The 18,494-nt window shown below is 41.8% G+C and overlaps 7 protein-coding genes across 12 annotated transcripts; 4 read left to right on the top strand and 3 right to left on the bottom strand.

Annotated features, from left to right (window-relative positions):
• The first annotated feature begins 171 nt into the window (after positions 1 to 171).
• Positions 172 to 8,087, top strand: woc (zinc finger protein without children). Of its 3 annotated transcripts, XM_030382583.2 has the most exons (12): positions 172 to 482; positions 879 to 1,896; positions 1,957 to 2,229; positions 2,320 to 2,373; positions 2,510 to 4,359; positions 4,838 to 5,892; positions 5,986 to 6,374; positions 6,436 to 6,561; positions 6,622 to 6,743; positions 6,808 to 6,937; positions 6,994 to 7,093; positions 7,153 to 8,087. In XM_030382583.2, the coding sequence occupies exons 2-12, from the start codon at positions 939 to 941 to the stop codon at positions 7,325 to 7,327; spliced, it is 5,232 nt and encodes a 1,743-aa protein (XP_030238443.1). In that variant the 5' UTR covers positions 172 to 482; positions 879 to 938; the 3' UTR covers positions 7,328 to 8,087. The 3 variants fall into 3 exon arrangements, with proteins under 3 accessions (XP_030238443.1, XP_030238444.1, XP_089121419.1); XM_030382584.2 differs by lacking the exon at positions 2,320 to 2,373; XM_089265293.1 differs by lacking the exons at positions 172 to 482; positions 2,320 to 2,373 and having other exon boundaries at positions 733 to 1,896.
• Positions 8,088 to 8,365: 278 nt separating this feature from the next.
• TfIIA-L (transcription factor IIA L) lies at positions 8,366 to 11,918 on the bottom strand. Of its 4 annotated transcripts, XM_018105956.3 has the most exons (7): positions 11,718 to 11,917; positions 10,386 to 10,589; positions 10,032 to 10,040; positions 9,606 to 9,968; positions 9,347 to 9,554; positions 9,031 to 9,275; positions 8,366 to 8,965 (listed from the first exon to the last, which is right to left on the bottom strand). In XM_018105956.3, the coding sequence occupies exons 1-7, from the start codon at positions 11,739 to 11,741 to the stop codon at positions 8,858 to 8,860; spliced, it is 1,161 nt and encodes a 386-aa protein (XP_017961445.1). In that variant the 5' UTR covers positions 11,742 to 11,917; the 3' UTR covers positions 8,366 to 8,857. The 4 variants fall into 4 exon arrangements, with proteins under 4 accessions (XP_017961445.1, XP_089121433.1, XP_017961454.1 ...); XM_089265307.1 differs by lacking the exon at positions 10,032 to 10,040 and having other exon boundaries at positions 9,347 to 9,494; positions 10,377 to 10,589; positions 11,718 to 11,918; XM_018105965.3 differs by lacking the exon at positions 10,032 to 10,040 and having other exon boundaries at positions 10,377 to 10,589; positions 11,718 to 11,916.
• A 106-nt stretch (positions 11,919 to 12,024) lies between these two features.
• On the bottom strand, positions 12,025 to 13,421 carry LOC108660329 (uncharacterized). Its single transcript, XM_018113685.3, has 3 exons — positions 12,624 to 13,421; positions 12,397 to 12,560; positions 12,025 to 12,346 (listed from the first exon to the last, which is right to left on the bottom strand). The coding sequence occupies exons 1-3, from the start codon at positions 13,283 to 13,285 to the stop codon at positions 12,114 to 12,116; spliced, it is 1,059 nt and encodes a 352-aa protein (XP_017969174.1). The 5' UTR covers positions 13,286 to 13,421; the 3' UTR covers positions 12,025 to 12,113.
• A 95-nt stretch (positions 13,422 to 13,516) lies between these two features.
• On the bottom strand, positions 13,517 to 14,429 carry LOC108660331 (uncharacterized). The gene is made up of 2 exons (XM_018113687.3): positions 14,137 to 14,429; positions 13,517 to 14,060 (listed from the first exon to the last, which is right to left on the bottom strand). Exons 1-2 carry the CDS (start codon positions 14,347 to 14,349, stop codon positions 13,596 to 13,598), a joined length of 678 nt encoding a protein of 225 aa, XP_017969176.1. The 5' UTR covers positions 14,350 to 14,429; the 3' UTR covers positions 13,517 to 13,595.
• Positions 14,430 to 14,536: 107 nt separating this feature from the next.
• On the top strand, positions 14,537 to 16,181 carry LOC108649082 (uncharacterized). The gene is made up of 3 exons (XM_030382606.2): positions 14,537 to 15,032; positions 15,095 to 15,481; positions 15,540 to 16,181. The coding sequence occupies exons 1-3, from the start codon at positions 14,603 to 14,605 to the stop codon at positions 16,025 to 16,027; spliced, it is 1,305 nt and encodes a 434-aa protein (XP_030238466.1). The 5' UTR covers positions 14,537 to 14,602; the 3' UTR covers positions 16,028 to 16,181.
• Positions 16,182 to 16,461: 280 nt separating this feature from the next.
• Positions 16,462 to 17,819, top strand: LOC108660330 (iron-sulfur cluster assembly factor IBA57, mitochondrial). Its single transcript, XM_018113686.3, has 2 exons — positions 16,462 to 16,643; positions 16,700 to 17,819. Exon 2 carries the CDS (start codon positions 16,701 to 16,703, stop codon positions 17,733 to 17,735), a length of 1,035 nt encoding a protein of 344 aa, XP_017969175.1. The 5' UTR covers positions 16,462 to 16,643; position 16,700; the 3' UTR covers positions 17,736 to 17,819.
• Positions 16,549 to 18,454, top strand: LOC115561954 (cysteine-rich DPF motif domain-containing protein 1). The gene is made up of 2 exons (XM_030382609.2): positions 16,549 to 16,643; positions 17,863 to 18,454. The coding sequence occupies exon 2, from the start codon at positions 17,871 to 17,873 to the stop codon at positions 18,345 to 18,347; it is 477 nt and encodes a 158-aa protein (XP_030238469.1). The 5' UTR covers positions 16,549 to 16,643; positions 17,863 to 17,870; the 3' UTR covers positions 18,348 to 18,454.
• The last annotated feature ends 40 nt before the right edge of the window (positions 18,455 to 18,494 follow it).

Raw genomic sequence — 18,494 nt, 5'->3', positions numbered from 1 at the left:
TTGCTGCCCAGTCTTTGGCTTCAAATCGGTAATATTGCTTTTTACAAGACGCAGTAATCAAATATTGGTTATATAATATTTTATTCACATAATGGAACGAAAATTCTTAAGAGCGAACGAAAAATTTGAGTTCAAGATGGGGCACATGCAGCAATCTATTGCGTTGCAACTATCGATATATTTAGCCATCCCTATCTGGTCCTCAACTTGTGGTTTTCGTACAGCATTTTTCCGGGTGTTACAGTGTTACAGTGCTTGAAAAATATAAATAGCGAATTGAAAAAGAGTGTAAACAATATTCAAAGCTAGTGTATGTGCAAAAAAAATCTGGAAAAGTGTTGTTCGCTTATAACAGCAATGAAAGGCAGTTAATGGTTTGCCATTTGGATTTTCGTTGCCGACGTCGGATCTCATATACAGATATAGTAAACGGCGCAATCGCCAGAACGCAACTACATTTCCCACTGTGCAGCAAATATCAAGTAATTGCAACGTGTTTAATGCTTTAATTAGAAGTTTGAATTGGGTGCTTAAGAAGTTCTACACTATTTGTTTTTCCTTCTCTTTTTGTGGCGCATGTTTTGTTTTCTTGTGCACTGTACACCACATCATTATGCTTGTGTTGTGTGTGTGTGTGTCTGTGTTAGTGACTTTGTACACATTTTAGGCGGTGTGGTGTGAGGCCCTCGCAGTGCGCTCGATAAATATCGCTGTCATTCCTCTATCGATATGCATTGGGGATGAAATGCGCGCGAAACGACAATGGGGGCTAACATTATATTACATGCATACATACATACATATATACAATAAAGATAAATTAATTTGGAGATGAATAAAATTAATGAAAATTCGTGCTCAAATTTATTCCCGTACAGTTAATGTTTCGGTACCTGCCCGCTTAAAAGTTTGCAAACGATTCATTCAACTAATATAAAATGGAAGAAATATCCAGTCTCGACTCCTTTGGCGCTGATTCGAGCGCAAGACCTGAATCAGAAACATCCAAGCTGGACGAGGACAATTCAAGGGAAAAAGCTGAAGCAAGAACATCTCTTCAGGATACACCAGCTTCACCATCACCTGTGGAAAATATTAGTGCAGATGCCGGCGAAATAGCTGAAAAAATAGCTGCGGCACCAGCAACAGGCGAGGATGACGATTTCGAGCAGATATCAGAGGGTTCTTTGGACATGGACGAAGGGCAATCGCAAGACAAATCCGATGCTGCTGCAAAAGATGAACAAAATCCTAAGGATAGTGAAGATTTGGATGCAGCGCCCAGTGCAGCTGAGCCAAGCACTGAGGATGCATCAGAACAAGATGTGGAGCCAGCTGCGGCAGATGAAGAGCAAGAGCATTACAATATAGACCCCAATGCTGATGCAGATGCTCAGCAACAACATGATGCTTTTGAAAATGTAGAGCAAGGCAAAGAAGCACCAGAGACAGATGCAGTCGATGGTGCACCGGCCTCCATTGAAGCTATGGAAGTAGACGACGAAGGTGATGCCGAAGGAGAGTCTGCGCCCGCAGAAACAACTGCTGATGCCGATGATGTTGAAATGCGATCCGAAGGGGGCGACTCTCAGCATGCAGCTGCTGAGCAAACTGACGCGGGCGACAAGTCTACTGAAGACACACCTTCAGAGGGCAGAGATGAAGTTGATCGGACAGAAGAACAGAATGCTGCAACAGCTACAGACAATTTGTCCACTCACGAAGAAGATGATGCAGATAATGCAGAGGCCGACGCTGAGGCAGAGCGAAATGAAGATGCTGCCGAGGCCGAAGTCGAGCAACAAGATGAAACAGCCGATGATGGCGCCGAGCATCAAGATGAAGCTGGCGAAGCAGAACAAACGGAAGAAACAGCCGAAGCAGAGCATGGAGATGGTAAGCGTATTTGCATTAATAATAAAATCGAATTATATTAATTTTTGGTTGCTTGCACAGATACTGTCGAGAATGTGCTGGAACCCGAAGAATCTGATGTTTGTCTTATACCGGACGATCCCGAAACGGAAGTAACCGAGGCCGAAAAGGAGCAGGCCCGTGAGAATGCAGAAAAGGCAGCCGAGGAGGAGGAAGCCGCAGAGCAAACGCAATCTGGATCGAAATCACCTGGCACAGAGGCTGAAGCTGGAACAGAAACTCAAATCGACAAGGATGATGCGGCTGCCAGTACTGTGACTCCACAAACGGAAGAAACATCTGAAAGTGCAAATGGTAATAAAATAAATAAATAAGTAATTAAATTGTTAAGCTAAGCTGTCGATTGCTCTTCGTGTGCTCCTATTTAATCCTCCGTTTGAGCAGCAGAGGCTCTGGCTAATAAGCCAGCTGGAGCTGATGTTTTAGAGCGCCCTGAAGGTGAGCTTTACAATTAATTCTCAAAACTGTCTTAAACTCAAGTAATACAAGAATTAGCCACAAAGAGAATCATAGTTAACATATAATTTATTAAATGAGAAATAAAGTGTATAATAAAACTCTTTGCATTATACAGTGAGCACTGCAGCAGCCAATGAAGACGAGGACACTCCTGAAGCGGATGCCCAGGAAGCTGATGAACCCAGCCAGGAAGCATCAGGGACTGCCGAGGACGAAGCGGGCGGAACTGCCAAGATAATCATCGTCTGGATTGTGGGCAGCACACAAAAATGTAGACAATGTGACACTGAAAAGATCTGCGTATATCGCTTCAAACATAGCGAAGAGCCGCCGGCAGATGAAAATGCCGAAGAGACGGCAGCAAGTGAAGCACCTGCCACAGGAGAGAAATTCGAGTATTTATGCGATCAGGCGTGTTGTGATGCATTCTTGGCAGCGGAACCGGGCAAATACTTTTTGCGGCGCAAGAAGTTCCTAGTCGAGGAGGTTAGTCAGGAGTCCAGCAGTGTGGCTGCAGTTGATGATGACACAAGTATGAATACGGAGCCGACAGCTGCTGCTGAGCCCAATGAAGGTGATGCAATAGATACCGCTGTAACGAACAAGAAACACGCCTGCCTGCAGTGCAAGGAGCAGACAAATTGCAAATATTTTCTCCGGCAAGACCAGGATACGTACTACATATGCAATGATGATTGTTTCAATCTCTTAAACGCCGAAGAGCCGGATAAATACAAACTGAAACGTCACTCAATACGCGTACGAAACATTGGCGCCACCACAATACGTTCTCCCAGCAAGAAGCCTGAAACAAATGTGGTCGCCCGCACCAATGCCGAAGCGGAAGCGGCGCGTCTTGATCGCATCGAGAGCTTTAGGCGACGTTGCGCCGATTGCCAGCAAGAGGTGAATGTGGGTGACAAGCAGCTCATCTGGGAGACAATGGACTTTTGCAACGAGGTATGTCTAGGCAGCTATCAGCGTTCGTTTGGCGGCAACTGCGAAACATGCAAACAGGAGGTCAGCTCCATCGCTCTGGGCAAATACTGCGTCCGTTTTGGCTTCGAGGTGCGCCAGTTTTGTTGCGCGGCCTGTCTGAATACGTACAAGAAGGGACTGAAGACCTGCAGCTGCTGCCAGAAGGATATTAGCAGCGGCCAGGAGGGCTTTCTGGCGCCCGTCGGCGACAAGGATCAGTTCAAGGACTTTTGCTCGCAAGCATGTCTGCGACGCTATGATAATATGTGCAATCCCAAGAAGAAACTACGCACGGACATGTGCGGCGTTTGCAACAACGAAAAGCCTGTGCGTGTAGAGATGCTGTTAGACGACAAAGAGCACTATTTCTGCTCGAATCCTTGCTTTTCGGCCTTTAAGTTTGTGAGCAACGTCAATGCAGATCCGTGCTCCATGTGCTGCAAGTACTTTGAGCGAAAAAGCACCGATGCGTACACCATTTACAGCAATGATCAGCAGGCGCCGAAAATGTTCTGCTCGCGCATCTGCATCAATGTATACATCATTGTCAATCGACACATTGTCTCCTGTCAGTGGTGCAAGGTTAAGAAATATAACTTTGACATGATTTATAAGCAGCAAAACGACCAGGAGACGCTCACTTGTTCCATTAACTGTCTCACCATGCATGGCGTTAGCTGTAACATTTCAGCACGTGCTGTCACCAAGTGCGACAATTGCAGCAACACAAGCACCCCGCAGTACCATCTTACCATGTCGGATGCATCGATGCGCAATTTTTGTACATATCAGTGCGTAATGCAGTTTCAAAATCAGTTCGCACGCACTCCACTTACTTTGGACGGCGATGTGGCGTCAACGTCGGCCAGCAAAGCGCAACAGCAGCAACATCTATCTGCTTCACAAGCTCGTGGCAGCAACAAAAATGGAGCACCCTTTCCCACCGGGCTACCGAAACGGGTCAAATTGAAGTTGTCACAACAGCCGGTATGTATTTACTGATACTTCAAATTCGATCTCTAATGCGCTCTGAATAAAGAACCTGTTATCGATAGCATCCCTTTTGCGATAGTCGCATTTTAGTAGTGTTGAAAGGATTTTGAGAGTGCAAAATAAGAAATATAAACCGACGTTTGTATACAGTCGAATATATCTATTATAAATAGAATTTCATATTTTTGAATTCGAATTTTTTTTTCATTTGATTAGATTATATAAAGATCTGTTTATCGAATATTAGCTCATAGATTTATATTATTGTCCACTGACCAGTGTTTGGTCAGTGCTAATACTTATTTTGCGATGTGGCTGCGCTCTTTCTCATGCAGTCCATAAACCCTCTACGCGGTTTTCCAATTTGATACAGATTTTTTTTTAGAATTAAACATGCGTTTAAGGTGGAAAGTAAGTGTAACGAACGTTTAGTTTAAATTGTGCTAAATGCTGTGATTAAATTTCTTTGCAGTCCGGCCTAAAAAATAATGCCTCTGGTGGCTTAAATAAAAAATCAGCTAGTGGGACCGTTGTGCCCGTTATTTCCACCGTTCAATCGCTTGCGAGCGGCGAAACTGAGGCACGCATTGGCAATGTAACCGTGCGGCGCAAGCGCGGTCGTAAAGCGGACTCACCGCCACCATTATCGGTGAATATTACTTCGTCCTCATCCTCGTTGGGGGAGGTTCGTGGCCGTGGTCGTCCGCGAAAGCACGTGGACTATACTGTTGCACGATCGCCCTCACCACCGCAGCCGTTGCGGCGCAGCATAGGCACTCCTAGCAATGATTTACCAGCGCCAGTAACGGAAACAAAGATTATCACCGTTCCTCCGTATCCAAAGGCGGTTCGTAATGTAAATATCAGTTGCAAGCCCATGACCGTTTCGTCAAGCGCTCAGGTAACGCCGTCCGTGCGAGATTGCGCCACACAGACCGAGAAGGATTATTCGAACAAGGTGCTAATACCCGTGCCTGTGCCCATATTCGTACCGCAACCGATGTATATGTATTCAGCGCCATTCCCGGTGCCCGTGCCCATTCCTCTGCCCATACCGGTGCCAATCTTTATACCCACGACACGAAACACCGCAGCAGGCATCTTGAAGGAGATTAAAAAGATACAGGATAAAATGCCTGAAGATCCACTGGAGGCCGAATTGCTAATGATGGCCGAAATGGTAGCTGAAGAGAAGCATGAATCGGATTCCGATTCGGACAACGAAATAAAGCCTGATCCGGGTCTGGTCACCCTGCAATATCAGAATAGTCTTGAGCAACAGCAGCAGCAACAACAACAACAGCAACAACAGGTTGTGGATGTTAATGTCGCTAGCCATAATCATTACGGCGATGATATGCTGCAAATAGCCCTAAAAATGGCCACAGGCGACTTTGAAAATCCTCATCAGACAACAACCGTTGATCTGGAATCAACAATGACGGCCAACACGATAACGAGTCAGTCTCCCATGGGCCATGATATGGGTCAAATGGGTGTGCATCATCTGGATCAACAACATCACATGTAAGAATCGTCACGTCGTCAACGTGTGTTTTTTTTTTTCAGTATTTATTATAAAATTCTTCATATTTTAATTCATTCAAATGTTTTTTTCAGATCTCCGAGAGGTCGTAAACGTGGTGGCACCATCGCTGTGCTTGATTCCCCGTCACGGAACAGTCGCTCACCTGTTAAACGACAGCGTGGCAGCGAAATGGATCACTCGGCCCTGCAGCAACAGTCTCAGCAGGCACAGCAGCCGCAGGAGAAGCCCGATGCACAAATGTTCCTCAAATACACATTCGGTGTCAATGCCTGGAAGCAATGGGTGATGACCAAGAATGCGGATATCGAGAAGAGCTCGATGCGCAGGCGACCCTTCAAGACGGAGTTGCTACAAATGACCGCCGACGAGCTGAACTATTCGCTCTGTCTGTTTGTTAAGGAGGTGCGCAAGCCCAATGGCACCGAGTATGCGCCGGATACAATATATTACCTTGTACTGGGTAAATATTAACTAAATTTCATTGCCTAGATCAGTTGTTAATACTCTTATTTTTTACAAAGGCATCCAGCAATACCTATATGTAAACGGACGCATCGACAACATATTCTATGATCCATACTATGAACGTTTTACAGAATGCCTCGATGAGGTGGCACGCAAGTTTTCCGTTCTTTATAATGATTCCCGTACGTATTTTAATAATACGATGTAATCAAACTCTAACTCATTTAATTCTACTTCCATAGAATATATTGTCACACGCGTGGAGGAGGAACATTTGTGGGAATGCAAACAACTAGGCGCCCATTCGCCCCATGTGCTGCTCAGTACGCTGATGTTTTTCAATACTAAGCATTTTAATCTAACTGTAAGCATATACTTCTTTCGGTTAATATCAAATGATTTATTGGTAATTTATTAAATTCACACAGACTGTTGAGGAGCATATGCAATTATCATTTTCGCACATTATGAAGCATTGGAAGCGTTCATCGCAAAACTCAAAGGTGCCAGGCACACGAAATGTGCTCTTACGATTCTATCCACCGCAGGCAGGTTTAGGTAAGCAATATATTGATTATATTTAAATAGGTAATAATACTATTTATGACTTACAGATGCCAATCCGCGCAAGAAAAAGGTGTACGAGCAGCAGGAGAACGAAGAGAATCCACTGCGTTGTCCTGTGCGGCTATACGAATTTTATCTCTCCAAATGGTAAGTTGAAATAATAATAATTATAATATTTTGACTAATTATTAATTTCTATATTGCAGCCCAGAGAGTGTAAAAACGCGCAACGATGTATTCTACTTGCAACCGGAACGATCCTGCGTACCCGATTCGCCCGTTTGGTATTCAACGCAAGCACTCAGCCAAGACGCACTACAACGTATGCTGCATCGCGTTAAAATGGTCAAGGAAATAAATATAGCGCTATTGACAACTTAATGTGTAAATAGGACACAGATGCACATACGATTTGTAGTATGAGAATAAACTCATTATGTAATGACATTTAAAGATTACGAACCTTTGGTGCTTAGCACAAGATTATTTGCGGGCAAAACACCAATATAACCCATTCAGCTAAACTAAGAGATAAGCATCTCTCCACGACTCCAATTGTTTAAAGAATCATAGTTGGTTGAATAAGTCTAGCAATACTTATATATATATAAACACTAATAGATATCTATATCTAAATTAACAAATTGTTTTTACGTATTGTAAACAATTGTGCCCTAAGAGTAGCGCAATATTAGGCTCTGTATAGATTATGAATTTAAATTTGAACTTTATCTCAAGCATAAATCTTTAAAAACGAATCAACATCATTTAATAATTTGGCTACCGATTATTTCAAATAAATATATTTGGTTTAAGTTTAGATACATAAGACAACAGCGATGATGCAATTAAGTCATTTTAATTAGATTGTTTATAGTAAACTTGTAGGGAGCGTGCTTAAGTAATCAAATTGCAGTCCCCCAGGCAGCGTATCGATTGAAGCATGCGGCGAGTCGCATGTATTATGTTGAGTATATATTATTGTCTATAACCATTTAAAACAGATACTATGCCGTTGCAGTGTACATAACAACATAAACAATAAGCCAACTACGAGCTGTTGTTCTAAATGTTTTAATTGTAAAATGCTGTACTCCTTAATTAAAAAAGTAATTTTAAATATACGATACATATACATATATTTTACAATCTATAAATTGTATGATTTCTAAAGAACTTGTCTAGATTTTATTGCTTTGATTTGGTTCGACTTGATGTAAATATGTAGTTTTTGCTTTCTGGAAATGCTATATATTGATAAGGCTCAAGCGCTCTGAATGCATAAAGCTACTGTCTATTTTTGTAATTTGACACATTCATGGTAAAGACTACTGAACAATGTAGGTGCTGTGTGGTGTGTATCCTTATAAATATATATATTTTACATATATAATGTAATGGTCCTTATACAAATCTCCATTTCCTTACAAAGTTTCATTTTATTGACAATAATATGCGGAGCAGAGTAATTAATACATATATATTACGATTACAATTTTTTTAAAGAAAACAAAACTTGACGCATTCAATACAAATAGTCGAAACTAATATTAGATAGAATTTTATATGCCCGGCCAGGCAACGTGATTAAAGGAAATTTCACTGTGACTGCCATTTTTGGACATCGTTTGGTCATGTGGGTGGTGCATGTATGTATATGCATGTGCATGTGTGCATGTGTAATTTAGTGCATTTTTATCCGTAGTTCCGTTTGTGTGCGTTTATGTGTGTTGTGTCCATGTATTTGAAGTTGTGTGTGTGTGTGTGTGTATGTGTGTGGCGAGGGAGGATGGTATTAACGTATTTAAAGGCGCACTGTGAGGCATTTCGTTTGTCTTTTGCTTGTTTGTTAGTTTTGTTATTACTTTTCTAATGGATTTTCACACTATGCTTGTTGCCGGTCCTGGTCGATTACCATTCGGCATCACCATTAGATTTCTGAAAAACGTAATCTTTGCCTCGCATATTCATGATGCCGTCCTTGAGATAAAATTTCCATTTGTTGCGCGAGCGTGTGATCTATACAAATTAAATTTGTTGATAAATATTAATCAATTCGTTTACAGAAGTAATAGTTGTCTTACCTTATCATACTGGCAAACAATAACGTTATCTGTGTCAAACACTTCAGCCGAATCCTCGTCAGTGACATCATCCTCACTATTTAACGGCTCCTCTTCAGCAGCGTCCTCGTGCTCTGCATCATCATCATCGTCTTTGTCTAGATCATCGTCGTCGTCATTGTCTATGTTGTCGTCACTCTCCTCGCTTTCATCCTCCTCTGATGAGTCTAAGGCGCCGTCCAGCTGTTTGGATATGGCCAAATTTTCTACAAAATAAATTGTGAAAATTAGTTAATTGTAAAAATGTTCCCGTTGATATTCGGTGTAGTTATCTTACTCTGGTGATTGGCACTGTTAAGAGCAGCATTCACGTGCTGCTGCAGCACGGACGAGGCTAACGTGGTAGGCAATGACATGATCGATGAAATTAGATGAGCGGTCAATATCTGGGTAAGCTGATTCTCCTGCAGTGCTGATGCCGGCACCTGTATGGTGAGCACACGAGATTCAGGATTTGTTGAGCCAGGTGGTGAAGGCAACGTTATCTGCAAAGCATTTGTTGTAATTAAGTTCTCTTACAATCAGGGCTTACTTACGTTAACAGGCATAATGCGATTGGGATCCAATTGGGCGACAATTGGAATTGGCGTCTGTCCAGCGGATGTGGAGCCACCACCTCCAGCCACAGCTTGTTGTTTTTGCAGCATTGTCGAACCGCCTGTAGGATGTAGCGGCGGTGGATTCTGTGATGTGACTTCCTGTTTGATGGTACCAATGCCGTTCTTCATGCCGCTGCCAGCTGCGGTAATGGCATTTCCTGATTTGCCCGCAATCGATGGCGATGCCAGCTTGCTGTTGTCTGTGTTGTTAGTGACGGTGCCAGCGGTTGTGCCACCTCCGTTGCTTTGCTGTGAAGCAGCCGCAGCGGCGGCAGCTTTTTTAGCCTTGGCATTAGCAGCCTGTCAAATAGAAGAATAATTAGTTAAATATGCTATGGGAGCGAGTGCTAATTACTGCATTACCTTGGAGCTCTGCAGCAAAGAATGTGGGCGAGTGTGTATGAGTGTGTTTATGTGTTGTAAGATGATAGCAGTTACATATACATAAAGCAGCAGTCGGTGTTGGTATATATATTTATTTTTATGTTGATGTGCGCGATCAATTGTTGTTGAAATTGGAGACAGATAGAGAGAGAGAAAAAGCAACAAAGTTAAGTCAAGTCATACTTGGATTTTAACACAGTTTGTGCAATACATATAAGTACGATTAGCTCTACACACACACACACACACACACACAGATAAACTATTCAAAGATAGACAAACGCGCTACACATCCATCGAAGGCCTTGGCAACGGGACACACACCTTGCTTACCTTTGGATTATTGGCCACAATGGGCGGTGGGTGGTGGCCTGGCTCGCCGGGTTCGGGATTCAATTCAACCGCCTTACTTGCTAATAGCTTATTGCGCCATATCTGTTTCATCTCCTGCAGCACCTGCTCATCGACGCCCTCATCCAGAAAGGCATCGCGCACATTGTTGATGACATCCTCAATAACGGCATGATAAACTTTCAGCTGTCACAATAGAATTAAAACAGTTTGGTTAATTATCAGCAATCAAGTAATTTTGAACTTTAAAAATAAAGCACGGCAATTAACCAACACCTGCAACACTTGAAAAAATAGAGCTAATGGAATAATATAAACATGTGTAAATATGTAAGCAAAGTCAGTTAAGCAGTGCAGATTCATAAATATTATATATGTATATGCATATTACATATGCAAAATTTAACCGACTGTGTGGCTGATTGTTATCAGTCTAATAGACGAGGACTGGGTCAAGTTCTTAGAGTATCTGCTGCAATAACTAAACTATTAAATGAATACGATTTAATAAATTGAGGTCAACTGCAGTCAGCCGGAAGGTTGCAACATACATGTGTGCGTGTGATGCCCATTTACTGTTATATATCCTGCGCTTGTCTTTCTATAATAAAGCAATTCAATCGCAAGTTCTCATTGCCTATGCATGTGTATATGTATGTACGTATGTATATGTATGTATGCATCACAATTCAAGTGCTATTTTTGATTGCAAGCATGATCTCTGCTGCTGCGGCAGCTACATTCTTTCGCACATTTAATTTATCTGCTGACATATACACAAATAGATGCGATACGTAATTGTGACTACTATCAAAGCTAAGATAAGAAATTGTATGCTGATAATAAGACAAAGTGTATAAACAAAATAAGAAATCCATTGCTTGCGTTAACACGTCAATCGCAAACATATGATTTAACACATACAAACACATAAACATATTTGTATATGTATGCACAATATGTGCGCGAATCCTTCTGCACGCCACATTCGTGTAAAGATACACACAATCGCACGAACACAAAGCGGCAGACATGCCGCCGCCGCAGGCATAAGGCAACTTACGCTCATGACTTCTGAAGGGGCAAACTTTCACTTTTGAGGTCAATCATTTCTTTGATTCCATATGTTACGGTGTATCAATTATTAATCAACTTAAGAACTATTAATAATTGACTAAGCACACATTATTCTATGTGTACATGTAAATAGTGTAGGTTTTGTGTTTTATAGGGTATAGATTTGTTGTAAAATATACATAGTAAGACTTTGATATATGTATGTGCAGTACATTGAAGAATATGCGTGTGGCTTACCACTGAGGTTTGGCATAAAGCCATCTGTACTTTTTTCTCCGCCAGTTTGAGGCCTTTCTGTGTTTACTCTTGATCAAATTGAACACTGTAATGGACGTAAAACCTTAAAAAATTACAATTATGAAAAAAATGCGTCTCGTCTGACACACACAGATGTGACGAAGATACGAAGTAAAAACACGACGAAGCAGTGTGCCCGTTTCTTACGTCTCGATAAACACCAAACCAATGCTGCCAGACTGCTAAGTTCTGATATATAAACAACTGTTACATCCATCCAGTGATCCATCACAAAGTAAAATCACAGTTTACTTTTCACATTCATATATTTTGTTAAATAACAAGAGCCTTCGCACTTAACATGATAATAACATTGACAATTTTTATTTAACTATTCTAATCATATTCATCACAATTCTGGCGCTCGCTATTGAATTCGAGATCATCATCATCCTCGTCGTCGTCGATTTCTGCGCCAGGTTTATAATCCAAATCAGAATCACCCTGTTCGTAAAATGGATCCTCCTCGTCTGATTCCAAATCTGAGGGCTCATCTGTGCGCCCATTAAAATTACGCGTCTGGTTGCGTCGCTGCCTCAAACGATTTCGAATATTCTGGGCGGAATTGACTAAGCTGCAATTTAGCTGCCATCTGCCCCATCTATAACGTATTACTTACAATCAGATGGATGCGAATGCTGTTGGAAATGTATAGGATTGCGACGATAGCAGGAATTGCCAAATGGACAGGCCGGTGTGCCCAATGGTGGTATTGGAAAACTCGGGCGTCTGTAATCCGAATCCCCCGGATGAGCCTCGCTACTCCGATGAGCCGGATTGCGTCTAAATATTAAAAATTTTATAGTCTCTGTGGACATCCAACAAAAAACTATGATTTTGAATTACCTGTAACACTTTATGCCAAAACGACAGGATGGCCTTAACGTGCTGGACGAAACTGAGCTATCGGCAATCACTGCTTGTGTGCTAGTATTTGGCTCAGTTTTCACAATAACTGCGGAGCTGCTAACTGCATCCGTCATAACAGATGTATCGTCGTTAGTCGACTCCTTTTTGATTGGAATGGTTAAGGAGTTAAGACTAGTGCTAGCCGGAGCTATGTCACTGACTTCGACGGCAGGTGAACCAGCATGATCTTTATCCATGTTAGCAGATATATCGTCTTGGGTTGGTTCTTTTTTTATTGCAATAGTTGCGGCGTTATAGCAGTGGTTAGAGCTAGTGCTAATTGTAGCATTGTCACTAACATCGGCGGTAGGTGAGTCATCATGTTCATCAACTGGTTCCTCTTTAATGGTCACTTTAATGCTGCTGCTGGCGGACTCTATTTCGTCTGGAGCTTCCGTTTTTACAGTCTCTTTGTCCTCAGATACTGCGTCTTGATTATCCTCAGATTTCTTGCGTTTATTTATTGCGCTGGTATCCGCATTTGCTTGTTTGTCGTCGGAAAGCTTCCGCTTTGCAGTTTCAATTGCCTCTGGTATATTTTGTTTATTATTATCCATGCTCGAGATATCCACCAACTTCTCTACTTCATTTGCGCCCATGTTAACAAACCCAAATAAATATATTTCTATTTCACAACGCGATTGATGCGATCATTAGAGTTATCGGTTTCATGCCAAGAACTAACTCGATATTTCGATATACACAGCTACTTCTGTAAATCAGCAAACCGCTCTATTTCGAAGGAGTTAATACGCTTTGATGCGTGGTATTGGAAATGCAATATACATAACAAAAAATTAATGTTAATTAATAAACCGGTAATCAAATAATTCTGTTGTACTTAAGGCTGATTGTGATATTTATTCAAATTAATATACATATACACTTATAATATACATCTAGGCCGTGTCAGTTGCAATTGATCGTCCTGTCCAGTGCAGCAGCTTCCAAAAGCACTTGCATTATTTTGTCCTTGGTATTTTCCGATGTTGCAACCGATAATTGCCGCAATCGATCAGCAACAAAGTCCCCAAATATTTGCGATGAATCCTTAAGATTTTTCACGGCAACAGTGACAGCATTTGTGATGCTTTCCTCATCTACGTGTGCTGTGGGTGCAGGATTTTCCATTTGATCGTCAGACTGTGTGGTGGACCCATTGGAGAACAAAACCTGCTCTGGTTCATATAGCGCTAGACTCTCTATAATGGCCTCGTAATCTGGTCCATTACTAGCGCTCTTCTCTGTTTTAACAGGAGACAATTTCATATCGGGTTTACTGTCACGAGTATGGTTTTTCAAACGCTTGGGTTCTGTAGCTTTTCTGGGCTTGTAGTCCATGTGGTGGTCCAAGGAAGAGTCATCATCGTTGCTCTGTAGTTCAAATAATGAAAATATGATCGCAGATTAGATTGCTTCACATTCTGAAGTTCACAAGAACTATGCTTACCGAGTCAATTCTTTTTGCTTCAGTTGCTGGATGCATTTTCTTGTGTTTCTTTGTAAGCGCATGAGCGCGCAAGTCGCATATCTTTGTATTTACTCCACATTTGCAAAAACGACAACGTGCTCTGTATGAGTCCTCGGGGTCTCGCCGTAACCATTGTCTAAATTCTGGCATTTGGAGCCAGACTTCTCGCAGTTTTTGCTTATATCTCTTCATAATTAATTAACAAAATTTACAGAAATAACAAGACAATTAGAGATGGTAATAACAAACCGCTTAGTGAAGGTCGATTAAAATAATAATAGTAATAGTCGATAATAGTCGATTAGAGCATTACCCAACACTGGCTAGTTCATTCGAAATATATACTGTCAATACCGATGTATAATAACACAAGCACGACAATAATATAGCACACACATCTTCCAACACTTAGCACATACAACACGTGAAACTTTAGGGAATCAAAATGAAGACGGCCAAAGATAAATTAAAAAAGAATGATGAATTGAAAAATCAAGAACAACTTGTTGATGTTGCGGAGAAAAGCAAAACAATTAAAAAGGCACCAAAATTGAAGAAACCCAAAGCGGCGAAACCCGCCAAACAAGAGGCGACCGTAAAGGAGGCAAAAGAGAGCCCGAAGAAATTATCTGTCGCTGATTTAGCCAAAATAGAAAAGAAAAAGGCTAAGAAACAGGCACAAAAGTTGAAGAAACAGCAGAAAAAGTCGACGGCCGAAGCAGTAGAAAATAAATCTAAATTAAAAGTCAAAGCCGCGCCAAAAACAGAGATAACACCTGACCAAAAGAAGAGTGTACCAGAAGCAAAATCAGCAACAAAGTTTGTCAAAAAAACAAAAGAGAAAAAGAACAAGAAGAAAGATGATGAGGATGAAAGTAAGAAATTAAACTGCGCAAATATATTCAACTCTCACATTTTTTGAAATTTGTTTTAATAGATGAAGTGAAGCGGGTACGAGATCCTGCCGCCGAAGCTGCGACAATATTTATTGGAAATCTTCCCATAAATACGAAGCGCGTGCAACTTGTGCGCTTACTGAAGCCTTTTGGAACCGTCCACTCAATTCGTTTCCGTACCGCCGGTGGAAAGAAGATATTCAAGGTCAAGCAGCGGAAGACAGCTGGCTCCTTAAATGCCTACGTGGTACTAGACAACCCAGAGATCGCACAAAAAGCACTTACGCTAAATGGTACAGAATTTAAGGAGAATCATTTGCGTGTTACGCCTGCCGCGAAGTTCGGCAAAGTGAACGGTGTTGGCAATGGAGAAGCCTCTAGCGATGCCGACGTCAAGCGAACCGTATTCATAGGAAATCTTAAATACTGTACGTAATCTTCTATGAAATATTACTGTTTTCTTTATTGATTCTGTATTTCTTGCAGCGGCCAGTGAGCAAAAATTGCGGGAAATTTTCTCCAGTTGTGGCGAAATTGACTACATCCGCTGCCTACAGGACGGCGAGAAGGGCTGCAAGGGTGTTGCATATGTTTGTTTCCAGAAACCAGATGCTGTCGGTCTAGCACTGGAGCTGAATGAGACGCTACTGGATGATAGACCCATACACGTGGAACGCTACTCTGTGAAGAAACTGGGAGCTAGGCAGGCGCGCGATGCTGTTGCTGCGGCGGGACCGCAATCCAAGCCCAAAAATAAATCGAATGCGCTGGGTGCTAAGAAACGCGTAGATAAACGGCAAAAGAAAGTGAATGCAAAAGGCCAAGAACCCGCCAAATCGCCAGCTAGTAAAAAGAAATCTGAATACCGAGGCGTTAAAGTTGATGCAATCAAAAAGAACAAGAATCCAAAAAAGAAAACTAATAGTCAAATGAATACGCTTGCCAAGAAAATAGCGCCAAAATCCAGTAATTAAGTTGAAACAATCAATTCATTAGAATCTTCCACTTTTGAGTTAAAGTTCATGTTAGGCATTTATGTAAATATTTTACTGACAACAAAGCAAATATTGTTTGGGTTTAAATTTTCTTTCAAGCTTAACATAAATAAACCTTTTTTTAAACAAGTAACTATAATTAATTTTTGGCTTAAATTGAAATGCAGGATGTACGGTAATCGCGCCTTGATTGATTCTCAAGCTGAATTTTCGCGAAGCGGATCGAATTTTTAAATTTTACATTTTAGTGATGTGCAGAGCTATCGTTTGAATATAGGTGACCTAGTTTTAGACACTAAAGCGATATTCAAATTGAGAAATTTTTTTGGACACGTCTAGTTCTTATATTACGTTTTGCAGTTCAGGTCGGATAATATAAATAATCCCAATAATACTTCAAAAAGACTGCTGTGCAGCCGCTGCACAATTGTATGTAATTGTATCTAGTAGCCATAGCCATAGCAATGAGCTTGTCATCAGGAACGATTATTATTATTTCAGTCAGCTGTTTGTTACTTGGTTGTGTTCACTCACAAATTTCGTGTATTTGATGATTTCCTTCTAATTTGTGACTTTTGAATATTAAAAATTGAAGGTAAGCAGAACTTATGCAACATTCGTTGAGATTCGCAAACGTACGTTTATTCGCAGAATGAATGTATGTAAAAATTTCAAGTTTCTACGAGTTGCACGTGATTGTATACGCAACTTTGGCGGACGTGCGGTATCACCCAGATCTACAAGTAATACATTCACCTTAGAGCCACTGCACCAACGAGAACTTATTCGCGTTCATGGTGCGGAGGTAGTACCATTCCTGCAGGGTCTTGTCACCAACGATGTGTCGCGCCTGCAGGAACCGAGTGGACCATCATCGATGTATGCTCTATTTTTAAACCGAGGCGGTCGTCTGCTGTACGATACAATTATCTATCGAACAAATGATCCGGATACATTTCTCTTGGAATGCGATCGAGATGCATCATCGGACTTCCGACGCCATTTGCGCACATATCGCGTACGGAAACGGATCGACATCGACACCATTGATGATGAATATATGCCATGGGTGCTCTTCAATGAGAAGGGGCGCGGCAATATACGAACTCACAAGGCAATGGATTTGTTTATAGCGCCTGACCCGCGTATTGGCATCATGGGTACACGTGTCTTGGCTCCCGGCGACATTAATGCCACCAAGCTAACTAAGGATTTATGGTGTCATCACGATGTTGTCGCCGTCCATTCCACGCCCGAATGCAACTATAAGTTGCTGCGCTATAAGCAAGGCATCGGTGAGGGTGTCGCGGAGTTACCACCCGGCAAGTGCTTTCCGCTGGAAGCCAACGCCGATTATCTCAATGGAGTTAGCTTCAACAAGGGCTGTTATGTGGGCCAGGAGTTAACGGCTCGGGTTCATCACTCTGGTGTCATACGTAAACGTTATATGCCTATTCGTTTTACGGCGCCCGTTTCCAACCATTTTACGGTCAAATCTGTGGCTGGCGCAAATCTTGGACGTGTCTTTGGTCATGCACATAATCATGGCGTTGCTTTGTTGCGTGTCGAGCCCGCGCTAAACAGCGAACAGCAATTGATGCTAGACGGAGAGCGTTGCTATGTGGATCGTCCGAGTTGGTGGCCCAAAGAAGCAGTCACAAAGCGTAGCTTTGCTGCATTGGAATAAGCATTGGAGACTTGAATGCCTTTTACATCATTGTTTGCAATTTTTCAATTTGTATTGTATATAAGAGATAGATTAGCTAGTTTATGAAGTTGTGTTATTAGTTTCGTTGTGGCCTTCACTCTTGCAGTGCTCCAAATGGCACAGGACTCGGCCGACTACGCCATTGAGGATGATGATCTTTGCCTCGACAACGAGGCGTCCGAGATTCAACGACTTCAGCTGACAGCTCCAGTGGAGCCGCAACCACAGGAAGATTTAGATGAACGTGTGGCCAAAATCGAATTTCATTGCAGTGTTTGCAATATGCACGAAATGGTACATTACTATGGACGAGCGCCGCCTTTCGCTCTAGGCATTAAATTTCGTGAAGACAGCTATGTGTTACGAGATCCCTTTCAGGCACCGCCGCCACGTTGGCAATCCAAACCAGAGTTCTACGTGGCATTGGGCGTAAAGTGTTCCAGTTGTAACAGCGTTGTGTGTAAGGATACTTCATGCAGTTTCTATTACACAAAAACCTTTTGCCTGGAATGTGGCAAGGTCGAGCTCAAGAATTGGCCTGTGGAGGCGCAAAGTCGATTTCGTAAGCAGCTGGCAGCCAAAAAACCATAATAGGGATTCTTACTTATAAAAAGGTCTTTAATATGTATATGTAAAACATCATATTTTAATTCTTGTTTTGAAAATGGCGAAATATATTTTGAATTCGTAACGAGCAAGTTCAACAGCTGTTATTATTAGTTTGTTATCGATGTTAAT

This window comes from Drosophila navojoa, chromosome 2, assembly GCF_054131105.1.
Source record: "Drosophila navojoa isolate 15081-1374.11 chromosome 2, UAZ_NAV_1.0, whole genome shotgun sequence".
Taxonomy (NCBI): domain Eukaryota; kingdom Metazoa; phylum Arthropoda; class Insecta; order Diptera; family Drosophilidae; genus Drosophila; species Drosophila navojoa.
This window is presented reverse-complemented; position numbering and strand designations above follow the sequence as displayed.